Below are 20,591 nucleotides of genomic sequence, written 5' to 3'. Positions count from 1 at the left end.
TAGGTGACATACACAGAAAATTTGTTCAAGTGACTTTGGAACACAATATTGTCTTGCTTTCCATATTTAATTGAATATATCCTAAGGACAAATAAGAAATTCCCCTCCAAAAAATATCTAAAATTCACTTCATAATTTTCTGGTATTTCTACTTTAAAAAAAAAAAGATTCTATTTGTTTATTCATGAGAGATACACAGAGAGAGGCAGAGGAAGAAGCAGGCTCCATGCAGGGAGCCCAGTGTGGGACTCAATCCCAGGCCAGAATCATGCCCTGAGCCAAAGGCAGATGCTCAATCATTGACCCACTCAGGCGTCCCTGGTTTTTCTACTTTAAAACTACTTTATATATATTGAGGACTATGGCAAATAAGTAAATATGTTGGGTTATTAGGAACTGAGATTTTCTATGTAAAAGAAAAGAGGCACAAATAAAAAATAAAAACCATTAATATTAAATTTGAATTGGAAATATCGATATGAACTCATGATTTAAATAAATATATTTCTTAGTTTTAGCCACTGAAACAGTTTAGAAGCAATGACCCTACAATGGTAATGAGCTTATCAAGTACAGAAATCTTCTTTTTTAAATACTATTCTCACCAAAAGTTTCCAGGGCTCCTTGAAGAAACGGTGGATTCTGGATCTGAAGCGTGGAAAATACAAGGTGAGTCCAGGATATTTTCTTGTGCCAAAAAGGCAAGGAAGTGCCCAGAGAATGATGGGGACATCTCAAAGGACAAAGGAGCCAGCCAGCTTGAAAGAGCTCCCTCTGTCCAAATTTGAGGCAATTTGAGAACCCAAAATGACTGCAATTGACTATAAAAGTTGAATAAATAAAAAGCCACAAGTCCATAGACCTGTTCAAAGAAGAGGAAAAAACTACTTTGCCACCACTGAAAGCAACTTGTAGCAATTCCTTACTCTGAAAGTTAGCACTAAGAGAGAAAGAGATACCCTGCCTTTTTAAAGGAACGATAATTCATCTCAATAGGTAAAGAAAAGCTGTTGTTTACAAAAGTATGCCTGCAAGTAAGTGAGGAAATGATAATTTAGAAAATCGCCATTTTGCAACCACCAATTAAATAATATATACAATTAAATAAATATCAATGATGTTAATGCCTTAAGTATATAAGGAAGGATATGTGGAACAGATTATCCATACCTTGTAACATAAATTTTTAAGGAATTCCTTCACCTTTGCAATGGAAGTGATGTAGGAAAGATGTTAGGGTTTGAAGCCCACTGCCAAGAAAGAATTTTTGAGACATCTTTGGTATAGAAAGGTGGTTTTATTAAAGCACGGGGGCAGAAAGAGCTGCCCTGGGGTCATGAGGAGTGACTCCTTATTTACTTTCAAGTTTATATACAAGGGACAAGGTAAAAGATAGTGTAAGTCTCTAAGGAATTGTGGAAGAACGGTTTCCAGGACTTTGAGACGGCTAGCTATTGTTGGGAAACGGTCATTTATTACTGTCTAATAAAACCTTAGTCATGAGACCCTTCAGATGTATATCAGTAGGTCATATGCTTGGGAGATGATTGCCAACATATATCTTGAGGGGTACAGATAAAGGAGGTTTCCAAAGGAATTTCTGTATGTTAAAGTTGATTTACAGGATCCTGGGGATTGGGCTAAGATTGCCTCTTACCCTCAGCAAAGTACTAACATCAAGGCAGCTGAGTTCCTAGAGGAAGTTCACTCTACCTGTTTTAAGAACTTATGAGTGGGCTCTAAGTAGTAAGGAAATGTAATTTTTCTTTTGCCTTTCTTTCCCACATCAAAAGGACTTGTGGATTGTCACTTTCGCCAAGTGATAATATTTGGTATCACTATTGTTGGATAACCCGGCATTCTGGATCTCCTGATTGAAGTGATGTGAAATACAAGTCACCTGTGAAGTACTCGGGACAAAAATGTTTCACCTAATTCCAATCAAGCCTTTAGACCCAACTTCTAGTTTACAGGAAAAATGGGGGAGAGGGATTACATTAACAGCACAAGGAAAACAATCAGACAAATCCAGAATATGAGTTATTCCACCAAACTTTGGTCTGGACTCCTCTTAAAGTCAATGTCATGAAACAAAACAAATATACCAAAGTTCAAGGGATTTTTTTTTGTTTGTTTACCTTACTTAGTCAAATCCAACAAGTGAAATTTGACCCGATCTTGATTCCAAAAAAACAAAACCAAATAACAAACAATAAAATTATAAAAGCTTTAGGAGGGAAGGAAATTTTGATCTGGATTGGCTGTTAAACTAGGATATGTGGTTTTTCCCAGTAGGAGAATGTGCTCTGGAATGAGGAAGACATGTATGCAAAGCCCCTGTGTGATCTCAGATACGTCACGTATTGCTGCAATGCATCTTCTCCCTATATTCACCTAACAGGATAATAAGCCACCTTTCACATAGTTACTATGAGGATGTATGAGAAAATATGCATGAAGAGCCTAAAGCAGAGCTGCCATATAGCCGAGAATTCCAGTAAATGTTAGTTCTTATTACTCCTGTTGACAGCTCTTCACACTCTAGTTTTCTGCTTCCCCCAGCTTTCCCTACAGTTCCCTCCTTTAGTGGCCATCTTGCTTGGGCTTCCCCAAAACAGGCTGGGTGCAGGATCATAGTGCAAATAAGCTCCTGCTTCTCCTTGTGGATGTTCCAGCCTGGCCATCTGATGTGAGCTCTGCTGTGTCATTGTGCTGAGGAAAGTCCTTCACAGCTGTTCAGGGCCTTCTGCTTTGCCAGCATGACAAATGAAGGTGGCTTCAGCCCACATTCTTACAAAATAAAACCCTTAAGAAATCAGGGATGGTTTAAAGCAGATTTTTAAGGAAAAATACAAAATATTAATAAAAATATAACCCCGGAAATCATTGACATTTAGAGTGGTAACAGTTTATTGTGTTTACAACTCATATACAGGAGGGGCTAATGGCTCCTGAAAGATAAATAACCATTACTGGGGAGTGTCCAATAATATCAGGTACTGCTTTAGGTACTCTATAGGTGTGATCACACTGAATCCTCACAGCAATGCTTCGAGGGAGATATTTCACCCCTTTTACAGAAGATGATGCGAAGCCTCAGAGAGATGAAGGGATTTGTCTATTAAGCAGCAGAGCCACATTTGCATCTGGCGCCCACTCTAAAGTTTGCACATTTATTAACCCAAAAGGTGCACCATGGTGTAGAGCTACCTGCACAGAAGTGGCCTCACAGAGTCACTTGGTAGTGAGGGTTCATTCAGCTTGACTCTAACTGATATTTTTCCAACCATATCAGCCAAGAAGTACAGTCAAGGTGTCAACTCATGATATAGGCTGCTGACTGGCTGAAACCCAAGCTCCATTTAAGCCCCTGCCTTTCATTCCAGCCACTTGCAATCCCTGTAGTGGGATTTCCAAATTTAAAGCAAACATGCGGTCTCCTGGATTCCCTTGTAGGATGGTCCCTAACCAATGCAAGAGCATCTGAGTGCTGGTGCTTTAGGCTACTGTCCACTGTAGATGTTAACAGTGAGTCCTCTGGGCTGCCTCTGGCAGTGTCTAAATCAGTCCTTTGTGGAAGTAACCTATGGATTGAGTCCTGAGAAGGGAGCCAGGAGTGGCTTACTTGGAGCAGAATCCTCTCCCAAGCCACCTTCAGTCACTCCAATGGTTCTTTCTGTTTCCGCTCCCAGAAATCAGAATGTGGCTTTCAGCTCTCTTCTCTATGTACCTGGGCTGCTGTCTATCCTGGGTTACAGTTCCAGTCCTTCCTAAAACTACTCTTTCCTCTCCTGTGGCCACTGACCTCCACGATCCACAAAATCATACTTTGTTTCCACCAAAAGATCTGATTCAGGATTAGTCTGTTTGAATCAGACTAGTCACACATTTCTACACAGTGTGCCAAATACATACTCATAAGCTTCCTTGAATATTTCCTGGAACTAGTTGGGTAAGTAAATAAGTGGGTGCAATAGTAGCCAAGCTTGCAAAGCTTTGTTCTAGGTTGAGAAAGGGATGCCTAAAATCCCACAGAGGGCAAGACAAAGGCAGAGGTGGTTGCAGTATGAGGCCCAAAGCAAATGTTGTAAGAGCAATAGCAAACAAGATGCTATTTGGGTTTTAAAGAGAAAAAAACAGAGAAGAAAAAGGAAGAAGAGGAGGAGGAGGAGGAAGGGGAGGGGAGGAGAAGAAATGGAGAGAGGGAAACAAGCCATAAGAGATTATTAATGATAGAGAAAAAAACTGAAGGATAGAGGGAGGGGATGGGGGATGGGCTAGATGGGTGGCACTTGTTATGATGAGCACTGGGTATTGCATGTAAGTGATAAATCACTGAATTCTACTTTAGAAACCAATATTGCACTGTATATTAACTGTATATTAACTAACTAGAATTTAAATTTTTAAAAATTAATGGAAAATAATAAATAAAAATTTAAAAATAAGGAAAATCTCTGGTTGTCAGGTAACGAAAGATTTCAAGAGGTCATGGCATTTCACAGCATTTTTGAGCCCTAAATATTATGTCAGGGGAAAAGGATGAATAAAATTCCTATCTTGTGCACCTTGTCCCTTGCCATCCCTACAGATGCATTCTAGATTCCAACCAGGCTAAATCATTAGTTCTCCCCATAATATTCCCCACCATTTGCTTCCAACTTGGCTCTTTCTAACTGAATCACTTCCTTTTAACCCACCATCTCCAATTGGCTAAATCTACCTCCCAAGACTCATGGTCATCCTCTCCAGAATGCTTTCTATTTGGGAGCCCCTAATGGACTCTCATAGCAACATGTGTTTGTCTTTATCTTTGATGGAATAGGGTGGCTATTAGCAAGGCTTCTGAAACCAGAATGTCCAGCTGTGAATCTTGGCTCCGACATCTATCAGCTAAATTACCTTCACTTGTTAAGAGGACTGAGTTAATCCCCACAAAGTACCTAGAATAGTGTTTGGTTATAGAAAGCATCAAAAAGCTACTATTAGCACCACCACCAGCAACATAGCTTATATCATTCTGGATTGTAATTCTTTGTTTCATAACCTGACAAGATCTTCTTGAGCACAAGAACTGTGTGTTATAGAATTTGGTATCTTTTACTCTTCATACATTTCCCAGCACATAGTAGCATTTAATACTTACCTGGTAGAACTGGGGGGTGGGTGAGTAGAGGAGTGAAATGAATATGGGCATGTCCACAGGATAAGACCAGAGGACGGCTTTCAGCGCTGACATGGTCTAAGGCATGGCCTTGTGTCAAGTGATGAAGGGAGAATGGAGGTCATCAGAAGCAAGGAAGCCTAGATCTATGAATCCTGACGTTAGAGGGATTATTCAGATGGGTTTTTAGATCAGCAAGGTTGAAATCAGGAAGTACAGGGATATCCTGGGAAAACAGGAAATCCAGAGACGTGATGCTTGCATCAGATGGGAATGTGTGCAAGAATTGGAAGATGTTGCTGCAAAGGAGGAGAGGAAGTATGGCACTGAGAAAAGGAGAGATTGCTTCTCTCCTGTTCTCTACCCCCGTTATATGCTTTATGTTTGAAAACAAATGCTGTTCGTTAGCTGATTATTTGAAATCCGTCCCTGGCTTCCCTAGCTTGTAATTTGTGTGAACATGAGTGTGTGTATATGTTGGCACAAAGGCTTCCTGTTTTGGCCCTGCTGATCTCACTACCTTCCACTCCCCCACCTCCGCCCTTCTGCACTGTATCCTATTTCCATCCTCCTTGCCTTGGAATGCTAGTCTATGTAAGTTTTTGCTATGTGACCTTGGACAAGTCACTTTCTTTTTCTGGACTTTTGCATTTTCTGATACCACATGGAAAAGTAGAACTTTAATCTCTATGCTAGTATTTTTCACACTTCAAGCCAAAACTCATTAATGGATCAAGGAACTAATTTAATGAGCCAAATATTAAAATAGAAAATAGAACAAATAATAAACAATAATATGTAATACAATAGAATATATATTAGATAGAATGTGCATGTGTGTATATGTATACTGGGTCATATGTAAATATATTTCCTACTCCAGATCATGGCCAAGAAAGATTGAAAACACTTCTCTTTAGATCCCTTCTGGCTTTAAAATTCAAGATGTGTAGAATAGTTCCAACTTTTGTTTGCAACTTTGAGGGTGGAAATGAGCAGGAAAAAAATTTATTTTTAAGGAAAAATTATTCGTGCCAACAGCCAGAAACTTCAGGTTGTGCTGACAAGGCAGTTATCCTATGTTTCTTCAATTTGAGAAATTATTCATGATAGCGCAATGACAGGTATCAGATTTCTGGGGTAACACAGTATCTAGCTCAAAATTTCACGTTGAGGGGTGGGAGTGGGAGGAAACCCTCTGGGACCTTCAGAGTCAGGCTTACCTTTGGCTGCAGTTCCACATTGAACACAGTGTATCTGCCAAAAGATGAGGGGGAGAAGGAAGAGCCAAGAGGAGGAGAAAGCAGAAAGGGAGAAGAGGAAGTTAATACTTCCTTCTCCCAAATCATAGGACAATTATGTAGTGTTTCCCTCCCCAATGCATAAATTGCCACCATTACCAATCTAGTGCTATGTGTTAATCACAATTCCTTCTAAAGATTCTGAGGGGACTTCACCCTAATAATGTAACATAGGAGAGTGAGTTTTATGGTGGAGTATTAGAGCCTAGAATTTTGTTGAGGTCCTGAGTTCGAATCACAGAAAACACAAGTTCAAGTCCCAGCTCTGAAGTTTAAAGTCTGAGTCAGCTCTCAATGGGAGTTTTTTGAGTACCTACAAATTTAACCTAAAAATCTGCTTTTCCTTTTCTATTGCAAAGATGATTAATTAGAACTTCTTTGAGTTTCTTATACATTGCTCAAGTGAGTGGATTCCACTGTATGCCATTATAAACCTTACTTTTTTCTCCCAATAGCCTCATGACAGAATTAATTTTATTCCTAGTTTTGGACATGGTGTGGAGAGCTAAGTGACAGGTCCCAGATCACATGACTAGAAGCCAGCTATGGTCTCTGCCTCTGAAGCCTTTTATAAACTAGTGGTTTTTAAACATTGGTCCTCTTAGGCCTGCTTGGGAGGGAGGGGTTGGGCAGTGGCCCTGGCCTCACCCAGACTTACTGACTCATAAGAAGGTGGATAGCTTCTCAGGTGATTCTGTTTAGTAGTCCCAAAGCTAGAGGACCACAACATTCAACAAAGATGAATAAAAGAGCTTAGGACACACCCCCATCCTTGCCACACTTGAGTCAGGATGAGTTGATGAGATGACTTTCCTGAGTGACTACAGTAGCACTGAATGTTCACAGCACACCTTCTAATAGCAGGCACTGGGCTAGATTCCTTATGTGAACTCTAATTTAATTGGAGTCACATTATGAAGTGAGTACTATCCACACTTAAAAGTGAGAAGTCTGGGGGTACCTGGGTGGCTCAGTCAGTTAAACGTCTACCTTCAGCTCAGGTCATGATTCTAGGGGCCTGGGATGGAGTCCCATGTCTGTCTCCCTGCTTAGAGGGGAGCCTGCTTCTCCCTCTGCGCTCCGCCTCATGCTCACTGTCTTCTCCCTCTGCGCTCCGCCTCATGCTCACTGTCTTTCAAATAAACAAATAAATTTTTTTTTTAAAGTGAGAAGCCTGAGTTTAATAACTCGATGTGGTCACCCAGTTACTGAGTGGCAGAGCCATTGCAACTAGGCAACGTGGTTGCCACTTCCCCACCTGGAAGAAGTACATCAATCTGTCTCTAGGGCAATAAAAAAAAAGCTAAAGCAGCACAAGAGAACAGGGAAGTCTTAAGACTGGACAAAGAGCAAGAAATGAATGGAGAAGAAAAGCCTGGAGACACTGAATACAAATATTCTTCATTTTAGTGCTTTCTATCATGAGCTTTAGAGAGAGAGTGAGAAGAACCAGACACATCATGTGGTATCTAGTATGAAGAAAAATGAGGAAAAGAACACTTACGTTTTTCATTTCTTGTTAAAAAATGTGACTTTGTCATCAAGGAAAGAGTCAGGACTCAGAGTATGAAGATAAAATCTGCTCTCTGCCAACCCGGGAACATCTCAGACTTTGATGGAGCTTCTGCCATTCAACAGGTAATGAGCTTTTTCCAGTGCATGGTCTCTCCGCCTTTGTTGAATATTAGTTGACCATAGAGTTGAGGGCCCATTTCTGGATTCTCCATTCTGTTCCATTGATCTATGTGTCTGTTTTTGTGCCAGTACCACACTGTCTTGGTGATCACAGCTTTGTAGTACAGCTTGAAATCTGGCATTGTGATGCCCCCAGCTATGGTTTTCTTTTTCAATATTTGGGGTCTTTTCTGATTCCACACAAATTTTAAGAAGTGGAGGTGGGCGGGGGGACAGGGTGACTGGGTGACGGGCACTGATGGGGGCACTTGACGGGATGAGCCCTGGGTGTTATACTATATGTTGGAAAATCGAACTCCAATTAAAAAAATATATAAAAATAGGTAATAAGCTGCACACCTTCACCTTGACGTTTTACCTTAGTTCTCTGGGTTTCTTTACCTGCAAAAGAGACATTACAATATCTGCTTCACAGAATTGCTAAAAGTAACAAATCATATTAAATATTTGGACCTGCCTTGTGAACCATAAAACAGTTGATGTATGTCCAGAGACATCATTATCCACCTGCAGTTTCTTCATCATCATTTGTTTGCCAAGTACCCACTGTTCACCCAGCATTGCCTAGACACGGGTAAAAACCCTAATTCACAGGTCACACAACTATGGAGACCAAAAGTGGACCAGCCAGGGACTGACTATCCATACTCTGTTTTGTGCACAGCTCTTGTCAATTCAGTAAGTGCCTTCTGGATATTGCAGATGAAACTGCAGGTTAGGGAGGTCAAATGAACAACCTGACCTCATATGTCTTTTGAAAGGCAGAACAAAAAGCAGGAAAGCAGTCCCTCTGGTGCCAAGAGCACTGGCTCCAGATGAATGTGACTTAAATTTTTTTTTTTTTTTTTGTAAAATACAAAAGATAGGGAAGAGTCCTGTTTATTATTACTTATGATCAGTGAATCGTCTGATAGGTAGGAGTTCCAAAGTTCATCCATTGTCTGTAACATTTACATAGAGCTTTATCTCTAAGTGCAAATGCTATCAGGTGTTGAGAAAGAATATAACTCCTCTACATTATTTTCCCAGAAACTATAGATTATAATATCATATACGATAAACTGCAATAAAATGTTCAAAAATTAGTCTACTTCACCCAAGTGAATGTCACTCTTTCCTTCCCTAGGTTACAGATTGCTTTCATTTCTGATTTTTTTTTTTCTTAAAGATTTTATTTATTTATTCATGAGAGACACAGAGAGAGGCAGAGACATAGACAGAGGGAGAAGCAGGCTCCCCGTGAGGAGCCCGATATGGGACTCGAACCCAGAACCCCAGGACCACACCCTGAGCCAAGGCAGACACTCAACCACTGAGCCACTCAGGCATCCCTCATTTCTGAACAGGACAGGCTGGTTGATTTTTTTTTTAAAGCCATGTTCTGAACAGAGTGCTGTTTGCCTTTGTAGTTAACAGGGCCCTGCAGAGGTATCTCCACGCCTGCCCCTCAGGTAATACAAGTCCCAGTAAGTCTCAGGAAATAAAAGTAAGACTGGCCTGCCTCAGGGGGAAGCCTGAGGTCCCCCAGACAAAGCTACTGGAAGCAGGGTCAGCAGTCGGATGTCTCCATCCGCCACCCCCAGGCCCTTAGATATCTGGCTAGGAAGGACACAGATGCATGTGAGTGGGACTGGCCTGTGCTGGCTAAATTCATAGAATCAATTCACATTTCCAACCTGATGAGTAGGCAATGTTTGATTCTATGGATTTTGTGGATTGCTAGAGGATTTCTGTAGCAACTGCTTAACACTGAGCAGGTTGGGCTTCTCTGAAACCAAGGAGGTTTTTGAGCTGCCTCTTCCTGCTTTCCATTGATGTAAGCTCAGGAAATGGGAATTGATTTTATCCTAGGTAGAACTTAATTAGACAGGACATTTGTTATTGCAACACCCCAAGCTTCATTTCAAAGTCAAATCAAAATTATTTTTGTATTATTCAGTGGCTCGGATTACTTAGATATGCCAAGCATCTATTTTAGCAGCACTGTAACAGAGAGTAGGTTGCAGTTTTGAAACCAGTTAAATTTTTTTCACTCACTTTATATCAGATACTTGATAATAATCTGGAAGTTCCTAGAAAAGGTGGGGTTAGGGGAACAAAACAATCATGGGGAATGCTGGCAGAAATCATTATAGGCTGCCACTGGGGGAATGGAATTTGTAATAGACTACACATACCTGTTCTCTTCTGTGAATGGTGAAGTTACAAAAAACCCAAAGCCAGCCTTGCTTAACATCATGGACTTGCTTATAGCTGGTATTTGGGGAATAATTCTCATGCCATACTTTAAAAATTTTTTATTTATTTATTTGAGAGATATATATAGAGAGAGCATGAGTAGGGGAGCAGGGTGAGGTACAGGCAGACTCCCTGCTGAGCAGGGAGCTCCATGCAGGGCTCAATTCCAGGACTCTGGGACTGACCTGAGCCAAAGGCAGACACTTAACCAACTAAGCCACTCAGGTGTACTCCCATGCCAGATTCTTTTCAAACAATTAATCCTCCCTAAAAATCAGCAAAAGAAACATAATGATTTATATTTTACAGATGAAGAGACTAAAGTTATGAGTGGTTGAGTGACTTGCCTGAGGTTTCACAGCTAGTAACTGGCTCAGCTGTTAGAATCTGAATTTGCCCAATACCAGAGCCCATGACTGAATATTTTCAAACTAGAGACTTGACTTATATACTGTAGTTAATTTAAGGCCAAGAGATTTAGCAAAGTTCTATTAGCTAAAAGAGAAAAAGCTGCTATTTGATAATAAAAATAGCAACAACTATTGGGCACCTTTTTATTTATTTTTATTAGTTTCAGAGGTATAGTTTAGGGTTTCATCAGTTGCACATAACACCCAGTGCTCATTACATTAAGTGCCCTCCTTAATGCCCATCACCAATCATCACCAATTATCCCTTCCCCCATTCACCTCCCCTCCAGTAACCCTCAGTTTGTTTCTGAGAGTTCAGCAATTCTTATGGTTTGCCTCTCTCTCTCTCTAAATTTTCCTTATTTTATTTTTCCTTCCCTTCCCCTATGTTAGTTTGTTTTGTTTCTTAACTTCCACATATGAGTGAAATCATATGATATTTGTCTTCCTCTGACTTATTTCGCTTAGCATAATATTCTCTAGTTCCATCCACATTGTTGCAAGTGGCAAGATTTCATTCTTTTTGATGGCTGAATAATATTCCATCTATATCTATACATAGATATATGTCTGTGTATCTGTATCACATCTTCTTTATCCATTCATCATAGAGAACTCAGAAATGGTCCCTCAACCCTATGGTCAACTAGTCTTCAACAAAGTAGGGAAGAATATCCAATGGAAAAAAAAGAGTCTCTTCAATAAATGGTGCTGGGAAAATTGGACAGCCACATGCAAAAGAATGAAACCAGACCACTTTCTTACACCATACACAAAAATAAACTAAAATGATTGTTGGGCACCATTCTATGTCTCAAGAATGTTTCCAGGCATCTCATATCCTTTATTTTATTTAAGCCATAACATAGCCTTAGGATGTTGCCCATCTTTGTAGATGAGGACAGTGACACTCAGAGAGGTTACCTAGAAAGCTTTTGAGGATCAGTTCAGGGTCTCTCAGGCTCCATACTGGAGGATTAGGTTATGGATCCAAGCTGTGGGTAAAGCTAGGATACAAAATTATAAAATCATAGGACCTTGGAGCTGAAAGGGATAGTCAAGGTGGTCTAGTCTAACTCCTTCATTTTACATGTGGGAAAACCTAGGTTTAGAACCTTACCAAAAAAAAAAAATCAGACATCATCCTGTTAGTTGTAAATCTAAGACTAGACTCAGACTCAATTCAATCAATTAATTTTAACTTGAATGCCTCTTCTGTGCCTCTCATGATCAGGTTTCCTATCTCTTGGACCAAGGACTTTTTCTGTCAGACTTTGTATAGAAGGCAGGATAGGGCCCAAGATCATGCAGCTCACCCCTAATTCTGCAGGGGATGGGCCTGGGGCCTGAAGAGTAAAGAAAACAGGTGTGACAGGGTTTGAAGAGAGAGTTGTGTCCATTCCTGTGCTCACTGCCCATTCATACAATACACCTCTATTGACAGTCTACTTGTGTGCCAGGCACGACTCTTCTCTTAAACTGTGAAATATGACAGATAATGCATGAAATTCCTGGGCATTATCAGACCTTGTGTAGAAGGCAGGACGTGTCAGACCTTGTGGAGAAGGTCATGAGTCCAAGACATGAAATCTAAGTCATGGGATTGACAGCAATTAGTGAGAAACATTTTCAACCTACCCTGAAGCCAGAGGAGAGGGCTCAGAGCTGGAGCATCAGTTACAACTTGATCCTAAATGTAAAAGCCAAAAAATATTATTCTGAATTACTTTCAGAACAATTTGTCTTGCGTAAAATAAAGTCCAAGCCTTTTGAGTAGATCCTCACTGGATGATTTCTTTTAATACAGTTAATAAGACTCATGAATAACATGTTTCTGTAACAAAGGCCCATATTCATCAAGTTCACTTGAGAACTGTGGGGCATTTATGAAGATAAGAGTGGCTCTACTATGCACAAGGCAATGCAGAGTTCACCTTCCTCATTGGCTTCAAGGGCATGAAAGCTGAAAGCATGAACTCCTGGCTCTCTAAGCCGAAAACATCAACTCCTGAAGCACTTTATATGTATGAGACTCTTGGCTCTAAATATTTACATATAATTAAAGAAATGTATCTTGAATGAAAAAGATATGTGACTGAGAAAAGTGAGCTCAGTGAATTAAGTGACAATCCAAGGTTGTATAACTAATTAGCAATCTTAGACTTGAAGCCTCCATATAATTTGTATTTCACTCTCCCAATTTGCTTCTTTGGAATCTTTCAGCACTATTAAAAACAAAAAAGAAAGAATGGTAATATTGTGCTTTCTTTTGCTCCAGAATAAGAATGTCAGCAAAATGTCTTGCAATCTTTCAACAAGCAAGAGTAAAGTCAATATATGGGAAGGCAGACATTATAGACATTATCTCCAGCAGCATATCTCTAAAACCTGTAACAGATTACCTAATGACATTTCTAAAATGCTCTAATTTGACACTGGAAATGTGCCTTCCATGGGCATAAATGTAGTAATAATTCCATTTGCTGGGTTACATGATAAATGAGACTTGAATGGTTTTCCTTCTTTGGTCAGATGAATTAATGAGAAGATTCTAGCCAGTCTCTTCTAACTTTATGTTCACAGGCATATTTGCCACATTAGTGGAAAATAAGACCATCTTTATAATGAAGGCAGCCAGGCTGAAACATGACTGATTCAGTGTTTTGGAATCCTGAAAATTAATGGAAATATAGTTATGTGACTGCTTAGATCAATATGGCTATTAGATCAACTGCATAAGAATGAACTCTTACTAATTGCCACAGAAAAAAGGATTATGCCAACTTACATGGCTCTGCTTACTTAACCATGTGGTAGGCCTGGGAATGGATGAGGCTGGATAGAAACATGAAAAATGAAAAGAAGAAGACTCTTCCAAATGGGAAAGCTGTCCTATCAGTGGGGGAGGGCAGGGGTGGTGCAGGTGGAACCCTGAACCTAGAAAGGCAGGGCACATTCTTGAATCAAAGCCAGTATCGAGTATGGCCATTCCTTCTCAACCAGTCAAACTTGTCTGGATATGTCTAAACAATGTCCTTGGTAGGCAAACAAATTTTTCAAATAGTACACACTTTCCGCTCTTTACATACATTTTCCCCTTATAAAACTTTCATTTGGCACCCAGTGTTACCTCCTTATTGTCAGCACACCAGCCTCAAATACATAACCCAATGTCCAATGTCATAAATGGAAAAGGAGCTCATCACACAAGAAGAAATCCTATTGTATGCCAATAAGAACGCACCTCTCATGCCAACAATGAATGTATGTGTTAGCGTAAATGATCAACTTGACTCTCCACCCCTCCCTGTTCCAACCCTGATAGGAAGCAGATTGTTAGCTCCATGGAGTGCTACACCCTCAGTCTTCCCAGCAATTTTGCAGGGTGTGGAAGATTAGCCTCTTAACGGAGGACTCTGCATTTCAGCATTCCCTGGGGGATGTGTACCCAAACCTTGCTAGGCATCAGAAAATCACCTAGGCAACTTAAAACAAATGCATATTTTCCAATTGTATTCCATATCTAATGAATCAAAATTGGTGGTGAGGTGAGTGGGGGTGGGGGTAGGACAGTTGTAGTTTCAACAAGCACTCCAAGTAGCTCTGATCTACAGATCTCTGATCTGAGATAGGAAGCTAGATTTGTACATTGAATTTGAGGCTGGGGGACAGATTTTGTAGGTCATGGGGAGAATTTTGTCACTCAATATGCTCAGTTATGCTGAGACACTCTTGGAACCTTTATAAAACCACTGTCATAGTACCCCACATTACTATGTTAATACCCTTGGTTTGAACTGTAATCTTATGAAGGAAGGTCTGGATCCTATTAAGTCAGAGCTTCTTGAGCAGTCACCATGTGCCAAAACTTTTGGGCAACAAAATGGGTTAAACATGTTTCCTATCTATAGGGAGCTAACAATGAATCTAGACGGGAGAATAAGCCTCTCATACATGAATAATCAGTTGATAATCTAGAGACTAAAAGAGTAAGAGGTACTGAAGGGATGAGTCTGTAGCTTGATCCAGGTGATGTTGGTAACTGTCCTCCTAGGAGGCCATGGGGAGCCCATTTCCAGTCTCTTGTTACTTGTGATTGATGAAACACCCCACATTGCGATGTATCTGTGCTGGGTATGGCTGTCCCTGTTGGGTTAGCATCAGGCAGTAGAGAAGCACCTCCCAGTCTCTGAGGGAAGAATTGAAGAAAGGCTGGGATCTCCAATAAGGCTGTAGATCTGTAGGGTAAGTACTCAACAGAGCTATGGATTCAAGGAAGCGGGGGCAGGGATGATGATTAACAAGACAAGAAAAGAAGAGATAGGAAGAACCAGGAATGCTTCCTTCTGCCCAGTACACTGGGAGCCCAGCCTGTGTTTTTTCGTCCAGCTGTGCATTCTGAGCCTAATATTCCAGTGCTCTGCTCTCCATCTCCGAATCTGTTCCCCAGACTTCAGGCTTTCTCCTTTATACATGCTTTCTTGCAAGGCTAAAGTCACCCTGCTGTGGTTTGAAAGCTACAGGGAATCAGCTGGGGGTAGGAAACTCTATACTGCAGAAAATTTTAAGACCAGCTGAATGAAGCAAACAGCATCAACAGAGATCCCATTGAGCCTGGGAGCAATCAAGGCCTATGTGTGTAAGGGTATGTTGTGAAACAAGGTTATTTACGTTCTTATAAAAAGAGTGCTGGCGGCTAAGGTGGTTAGAGTTCTGGTAGTAAAGTCGGCAGTGAAGTCCCTTTTAAACGTCTGAAGAATTCTAAAAATGTACTGTAGAGGGGTGTCTCTTCTATTCTGGCAAAGAAGCAAAGTGTGTTCAACTTTTAAACAACTAGTAAAAAATTTTCTATGTCTATCTCAAAACTGGAGGCCAAAGTTGAATTCTGAAAGTTATGAACATCCAAAACCAAAATAGTTCTCTTAAAATAAAAAAAGTGTGGTAGTAGGAAACAATAGCATTACAATGTGTACTACTGACAGAACTTTCCATCCAGAATTGTGTAAATAAATGACATTGTTAATTTATATAAACTCATCTGAATAAGGAAATTGTCCTGAGTTCGAAAATGTATGTATATGGTAGTTAGTAAAAAAGGAAGGTAGGTTTCCGATTTCTAAAAGCCAAAGATCCAGGGGTCCCTGGGTGGCGCAGCGGTTTAGCACCTGCCTTTGGCCCAGGGCGCGATCCTGGAGACCCGGGATCGAATCCCACGTCGGGCTCCCGGTGCATGGAGCCTGCTTCTCCCTCTGCCTATGTCTCTGCCTTTCTCTCTCTCTCTCTGTGACTATCATAAATAAATAAAACTTAAAAAAAAATAAAGTAAAAAGCCAAAGATCCAGTTTCCTTGACACAGTAACCTGTGACATTTTAACCAAAAAGCTTATGGTTTCTAAGGGGTCTGCTAGCCAGCCAGCACTAAGGGCCAGACTGTTTCTGTGATGCACCGGTGTCGGTTCCAGTCATAACTACGCATCAGTGCTCAGCATGGAGGGAAAAATGCAATGTAACCATAATTGTGAGAGCAGAAACTTCTGAACTCTATTAGCAAAGGTATCTAATGCCCGACGTGAAAAAAGTTTTAAGAGGCCTATGAATATAAACGGAGCTGTGGATGGGTATATGTCTAGAAAGAGGAAGAACAAAATATGTGCCCCACCACCCAACACCTAAACACTTTGTGTAAGGATGCATACCCTTTCAGCAGAAAGGATGCTTTGCAAGCCCCACCTGGGGATCAATGGTACCACAGGTGGCTTGTGAGCTTCCTGCAGCTACCCAATCGATCATCAATCAGCTCTGGAAAGGCCCTTTCCAGCCCTCAGGATCAGTTTCCGAATTTGCAAAGTTAGGTTTGGAAGACTAACCTAACAGCACTCTAAAGTTTCATTACATTATTTTTTCTTTTACATTAGGAGCCTCAGGATTCTTCCACTGGCAATTAATATGATTAAATCAGTAACCTAATGTCCAGGAGAACTAACCAAGGAAACATTTTCTCACCACTATTCTATTTCCAAATGAAATTTGCTTCCTAGTGACCGACTCTACCATAATGCTTTCAGACACTGCTTTCATTTTCTGATTCACTCAGCAGGAAAGATTTTTCTTTTGAATGTGTTTAAACAAACTGTAATGACCACACGTTTTCCAAGTTTTCTTCGCAAAACTTGGCGTTTCAACTCTCAAGTGCTGCATACTCTACCAGCAGTTGATGGATAATAACAATGCTTGTTCAGCTTCTTGAATTCCTGTGCTACACATTTCATGTTGGCACTTAACATTTGAATTGGGGCACTCATTGAATTAATTTCCTACATCTTAAAATTGACTGAATATTATAGCTTTACCACAACATTGAAAATTCAAGGTGATTTGTGAAGAAAGTTGTGATCTTAATATTTGTCTAAAGAATTCCTCATGCTACTTCAAGGGTAAAGAGTAGGAAATTGAAGGGTAATAGGAGATTGGAAGAGCATCATGAAGGTATTCATTCATATGATTACAGGTTCAACAATTTATTTTTTTCCTACAATTCTGTGGATTGCCTGACTGTTCTGCTGATCTCTCCTGGGATCATTCATGTGGCTGCACCCATGTGGCAGATTAGGTAGGGGTGGGCCCAGCCAAGGGTTTTGGCCACTGTACATTGATCTGACCACATGTAGGCTCTCCATTATAGCCATCTTGATCTTACAGTGTGGTGGTCTCAAGGCAGAGTTCTTGGAGGGAACATTCCAAGAGTGTGAAGAGAGAGTAGAAAAACTTTTAAACAGAAGCCATAATACTTGCATAACTTCTGCCACATTTTGTTGTTCGAAACAAGTCACAAACCAGCCCCAATCCAAGAGAACAGAAAATAGGCTCCACCTCTTGAGGAGAGAAGTGGCAAAGCCACATTGCACAAAGCTTGTAGGGTGGGACATATTGATGATCCATTTTTGCAAACCCCTTTACTACAGCCCACCTAAGTAAATCAATGCACATCCCTTCTGCATGCAGAGAATGCTGATCACTACCCCCCCCCCCCCCCCCATAGCTCATCCCATTATGGCACCTGCTTCAAGTTTGGGATTTAATTATCTCAATCAGGTTTAAATACTGAAGGATGAGTTCCCTGAGCCCTCATGTATAGCTGCTCAGATGTGCTTCTCTCCAACTGGAAACCAGTGAACAAAAAGGCAAGTTTCTGCTCCCCACACACCCAGCACACAATGATGACACAAGGACAGGAAAACCGCAATAGACAAATGATTATTTGTGGTGCACCATGGGGATCCTAAAGGGAGCAGAGAGTGAGTGTGGAAAAAAGTGGGAAGGTACTGCCCTGAGAAAGATGAGTTAGGAGCCCATGCAGTTTTCTGGTGACGGATAATCATGGAACCACCTTCATTTCTTGAGCATTTACTAGGCCAGCCGCTGTTCTGAGCATTCCCCACACACTTTCTCATTTAACCTTCTTTAATAACTTGAGAAGAATGGAATCCATTTGGCAATTGAGGAAAACCCAGGTTCAGACCTAATAAGTAAACTAACTCATCTAAGCCCCCGTAGCTACTATGGTCGGAGGCGAGAAGGTTAAAGGTAGCTTTGAACTTTCTAGCTTGGACATTAACTGGGATAGGGGAAGCAGAACAAGTGATAGGAAGTGGAAAAGTTGAATTAATCTTTGGATGTGGATTTTCAGGTGCCTGCAGGATAGCTATGAGTAAGAGCTAAGGTCGGGATATACATCCTCAGGAGTGATTGGCCTTCTTTAGAGATTTTTTTCAACTCTAAATTATTCAAACCTTCAATACAAGTTTGAATTATAATGTTTCCATAATAAAACTGCATTTCTTATTTGTCTCTCCTTTATTTAACTAAGAGGTATGGAAGGGAAAGCAATTTGGGGATGCAGTTATGGGATGAAACTGGCAAAATCCAACTGCTCTCAATTCTAGTTTGTCATGATTAAAAGTGCCTTATCTGTGCCTGGCATTCTCCTAAATCATGCTGTGGGCATGGGTAGGTGGGATGGCTCAGGGCTGTTTTTTCTGCCAGTTGTGACATAATTCTCACCACAGTTCCCTTGAACTTGCACAAGAAAGCTCTATTTCTAGTGAGAGATGAATTTAGAATATTCATTTCCCTGTGCTGAGGAGAGTATATTCTTTGCATATCCCACATTTGAGGAGAATTGGATTTTTGGTCAATGGAGAGTCTCGTTTCCTTATAGAGAATAGTTCTTGTGTTTTAGTCTACTTTTGGTTTATTTGTAAATCAATTGCAATTGAAAACACATAAATGTATCAACTGCTGAGACTGCCTAATTATAAATTTAGTAAGGGGCACCTGGGTGGCTCAATTGGTTAAGTGCCCGACTCTTGATCTCAGCTTATGTCTTGATTTCAGGGCTGTGAGTTCAAGCCCTGCATTGGGCTCCACGTGGAGCCTACTTTAAAAAAATTAATAAGAAAAAAAAAATTAATAAGAACAATGGCCTCTCAAGGATTGAAAATCAGGGCTATTGCAGTACTTCAGATATTTCTTGATGCCCTCAAAAGGAATTGTACTAGCATTCTAGAGTGTTTCATGTGGCAGTAGACATAAAGAGCAGTTGTGTAATGTTGCAATTTCATTTTGAATCACCCTTTTAAAAAAAATGACAAAAATAACTGGTGTCACTTTTAGGTCCATTTTAATATTTAGCTGGCTACCAGGTTATATAACCCTTTGGCGTATGGGAGGCAAGAACACAGATGGTCCAGTAACCATAGCAACAACACTTCGGCTTGTTTTCTGCCTGTCAGCCTTTTTCAACATCATATTTCTATTACAGCAGAGGCTCTCACACTCATGCTCACTTCCTCTGTCTCTCTCACTCTCTTCCCATTTCTTTCTCCTCTTCCCCGCTCTCCTTGCACTCTCCTTTGACCACTCACTCTCAGCAGACTGAAAAAGAAAAAAGTTTCATATAACTTCCTCCTGTTTTTCCAATCTCTAAATTATTCAACCTCAAATATGAGTCTGAATTATAATGTTTCTATCATAAACTGCATTCCTTACTCATCTCTCTTCTACTTAGTAAGAGCTATGGAAAAGAAAGCAATGATATGGCCACAAGTTAGCAAAATAAGGCCTTTGAGTTTTTAATCCCTTGAGTTTCGGCAAAATCACATAAGCCCAAGGTGGTAAGCAGGCACCCTTAAGGACTCTTGGAAGCAGATTTTGCTACCTCTTTAGGGAAATCTTAATTTCCTCTTTTAATACCTTCATATTAAAAGTCTTGCTTGAGGGGCATCTGGGTGGCTCAGTGGTTGAGCATCTGCCTTTGGTTCAGTGTGTGATCCTGGAGTGCTAGGATTGAGTCCTACATTGGGCCTCCCACAGGGAGCCTGCTTCTCCCTCTGCCTGTGTCTCTGCCTCTCTGTGTCTCTTATGAATGAATAAATAAAAATCTTAAAAAAAAAAAAAGTCTTGCTCAATTCTATCCCAAGGGCCTCATTCTTAGGCACCTTAATAAAAAATCTGGCCCCTGTGTTCCAGGGCCAGATTTCCCCTCTGTAACATTGCTAAGCAGGATATCTGACAAATATACTTCGACTTTCTGCACCTCAAAAATCAAGTCTTCTATAGGATTATTTTAGGGCACTGAACTTCCCTGAAACATCTTTGGGCAGAAATTACGTTTCATCTCTTTGTTTCTTAAATATCACCACCTCAGGGAGGCCTTCCTGAATTTTAGTTTATTTTCCTAGTCTCCTTGCACTTCTTCAATTGTGATTTATATGTATTTGTTTT

General features: G+C 40.5%; 1 protein-coding gene across 1 annotated transcript in view; it reads right to left on the bottom strand.

The window, feature by feature from the left end:
• SH3BGRL2 (SH3 domain binding glutamate rich protein like 2) overlaps positions 1-5,239 on the bottom strand; it is a 79,598-nt gene extending 74,359 nt beyond the window's left edge. The window contains exon 1 of the mRNA XM_072749243.1: positions 5,147-5,239. Within this exon, the coding sequence (XP_072605344.1) occupies positions 5,147-5,239 (93 nt within the window). The remainder of the gene's footprint in view (positions 1-5,146) is intronic.
• Between the last annotated feature and the right edge of the window lie 15,352 nt (positions 5,240-20,591).

Source organism: Vulpes vulpes, chromosome 1, assembly GCF_048418805.1.
Source record: "Vulpes vulpes isolate BD-2025 chromosome 1, VulVul3, whole genome shotgun sequence".
NCBI lineage: Eukaryota > Metazoa > Chordata > Mammalia > Carnivora > Canidae > Vulpes > Vulpes vulpes.
Note: the sequence above shows the minus strand (reverse complement) of the source record. Positions and strands in the feature narration are given on the sequence as shown.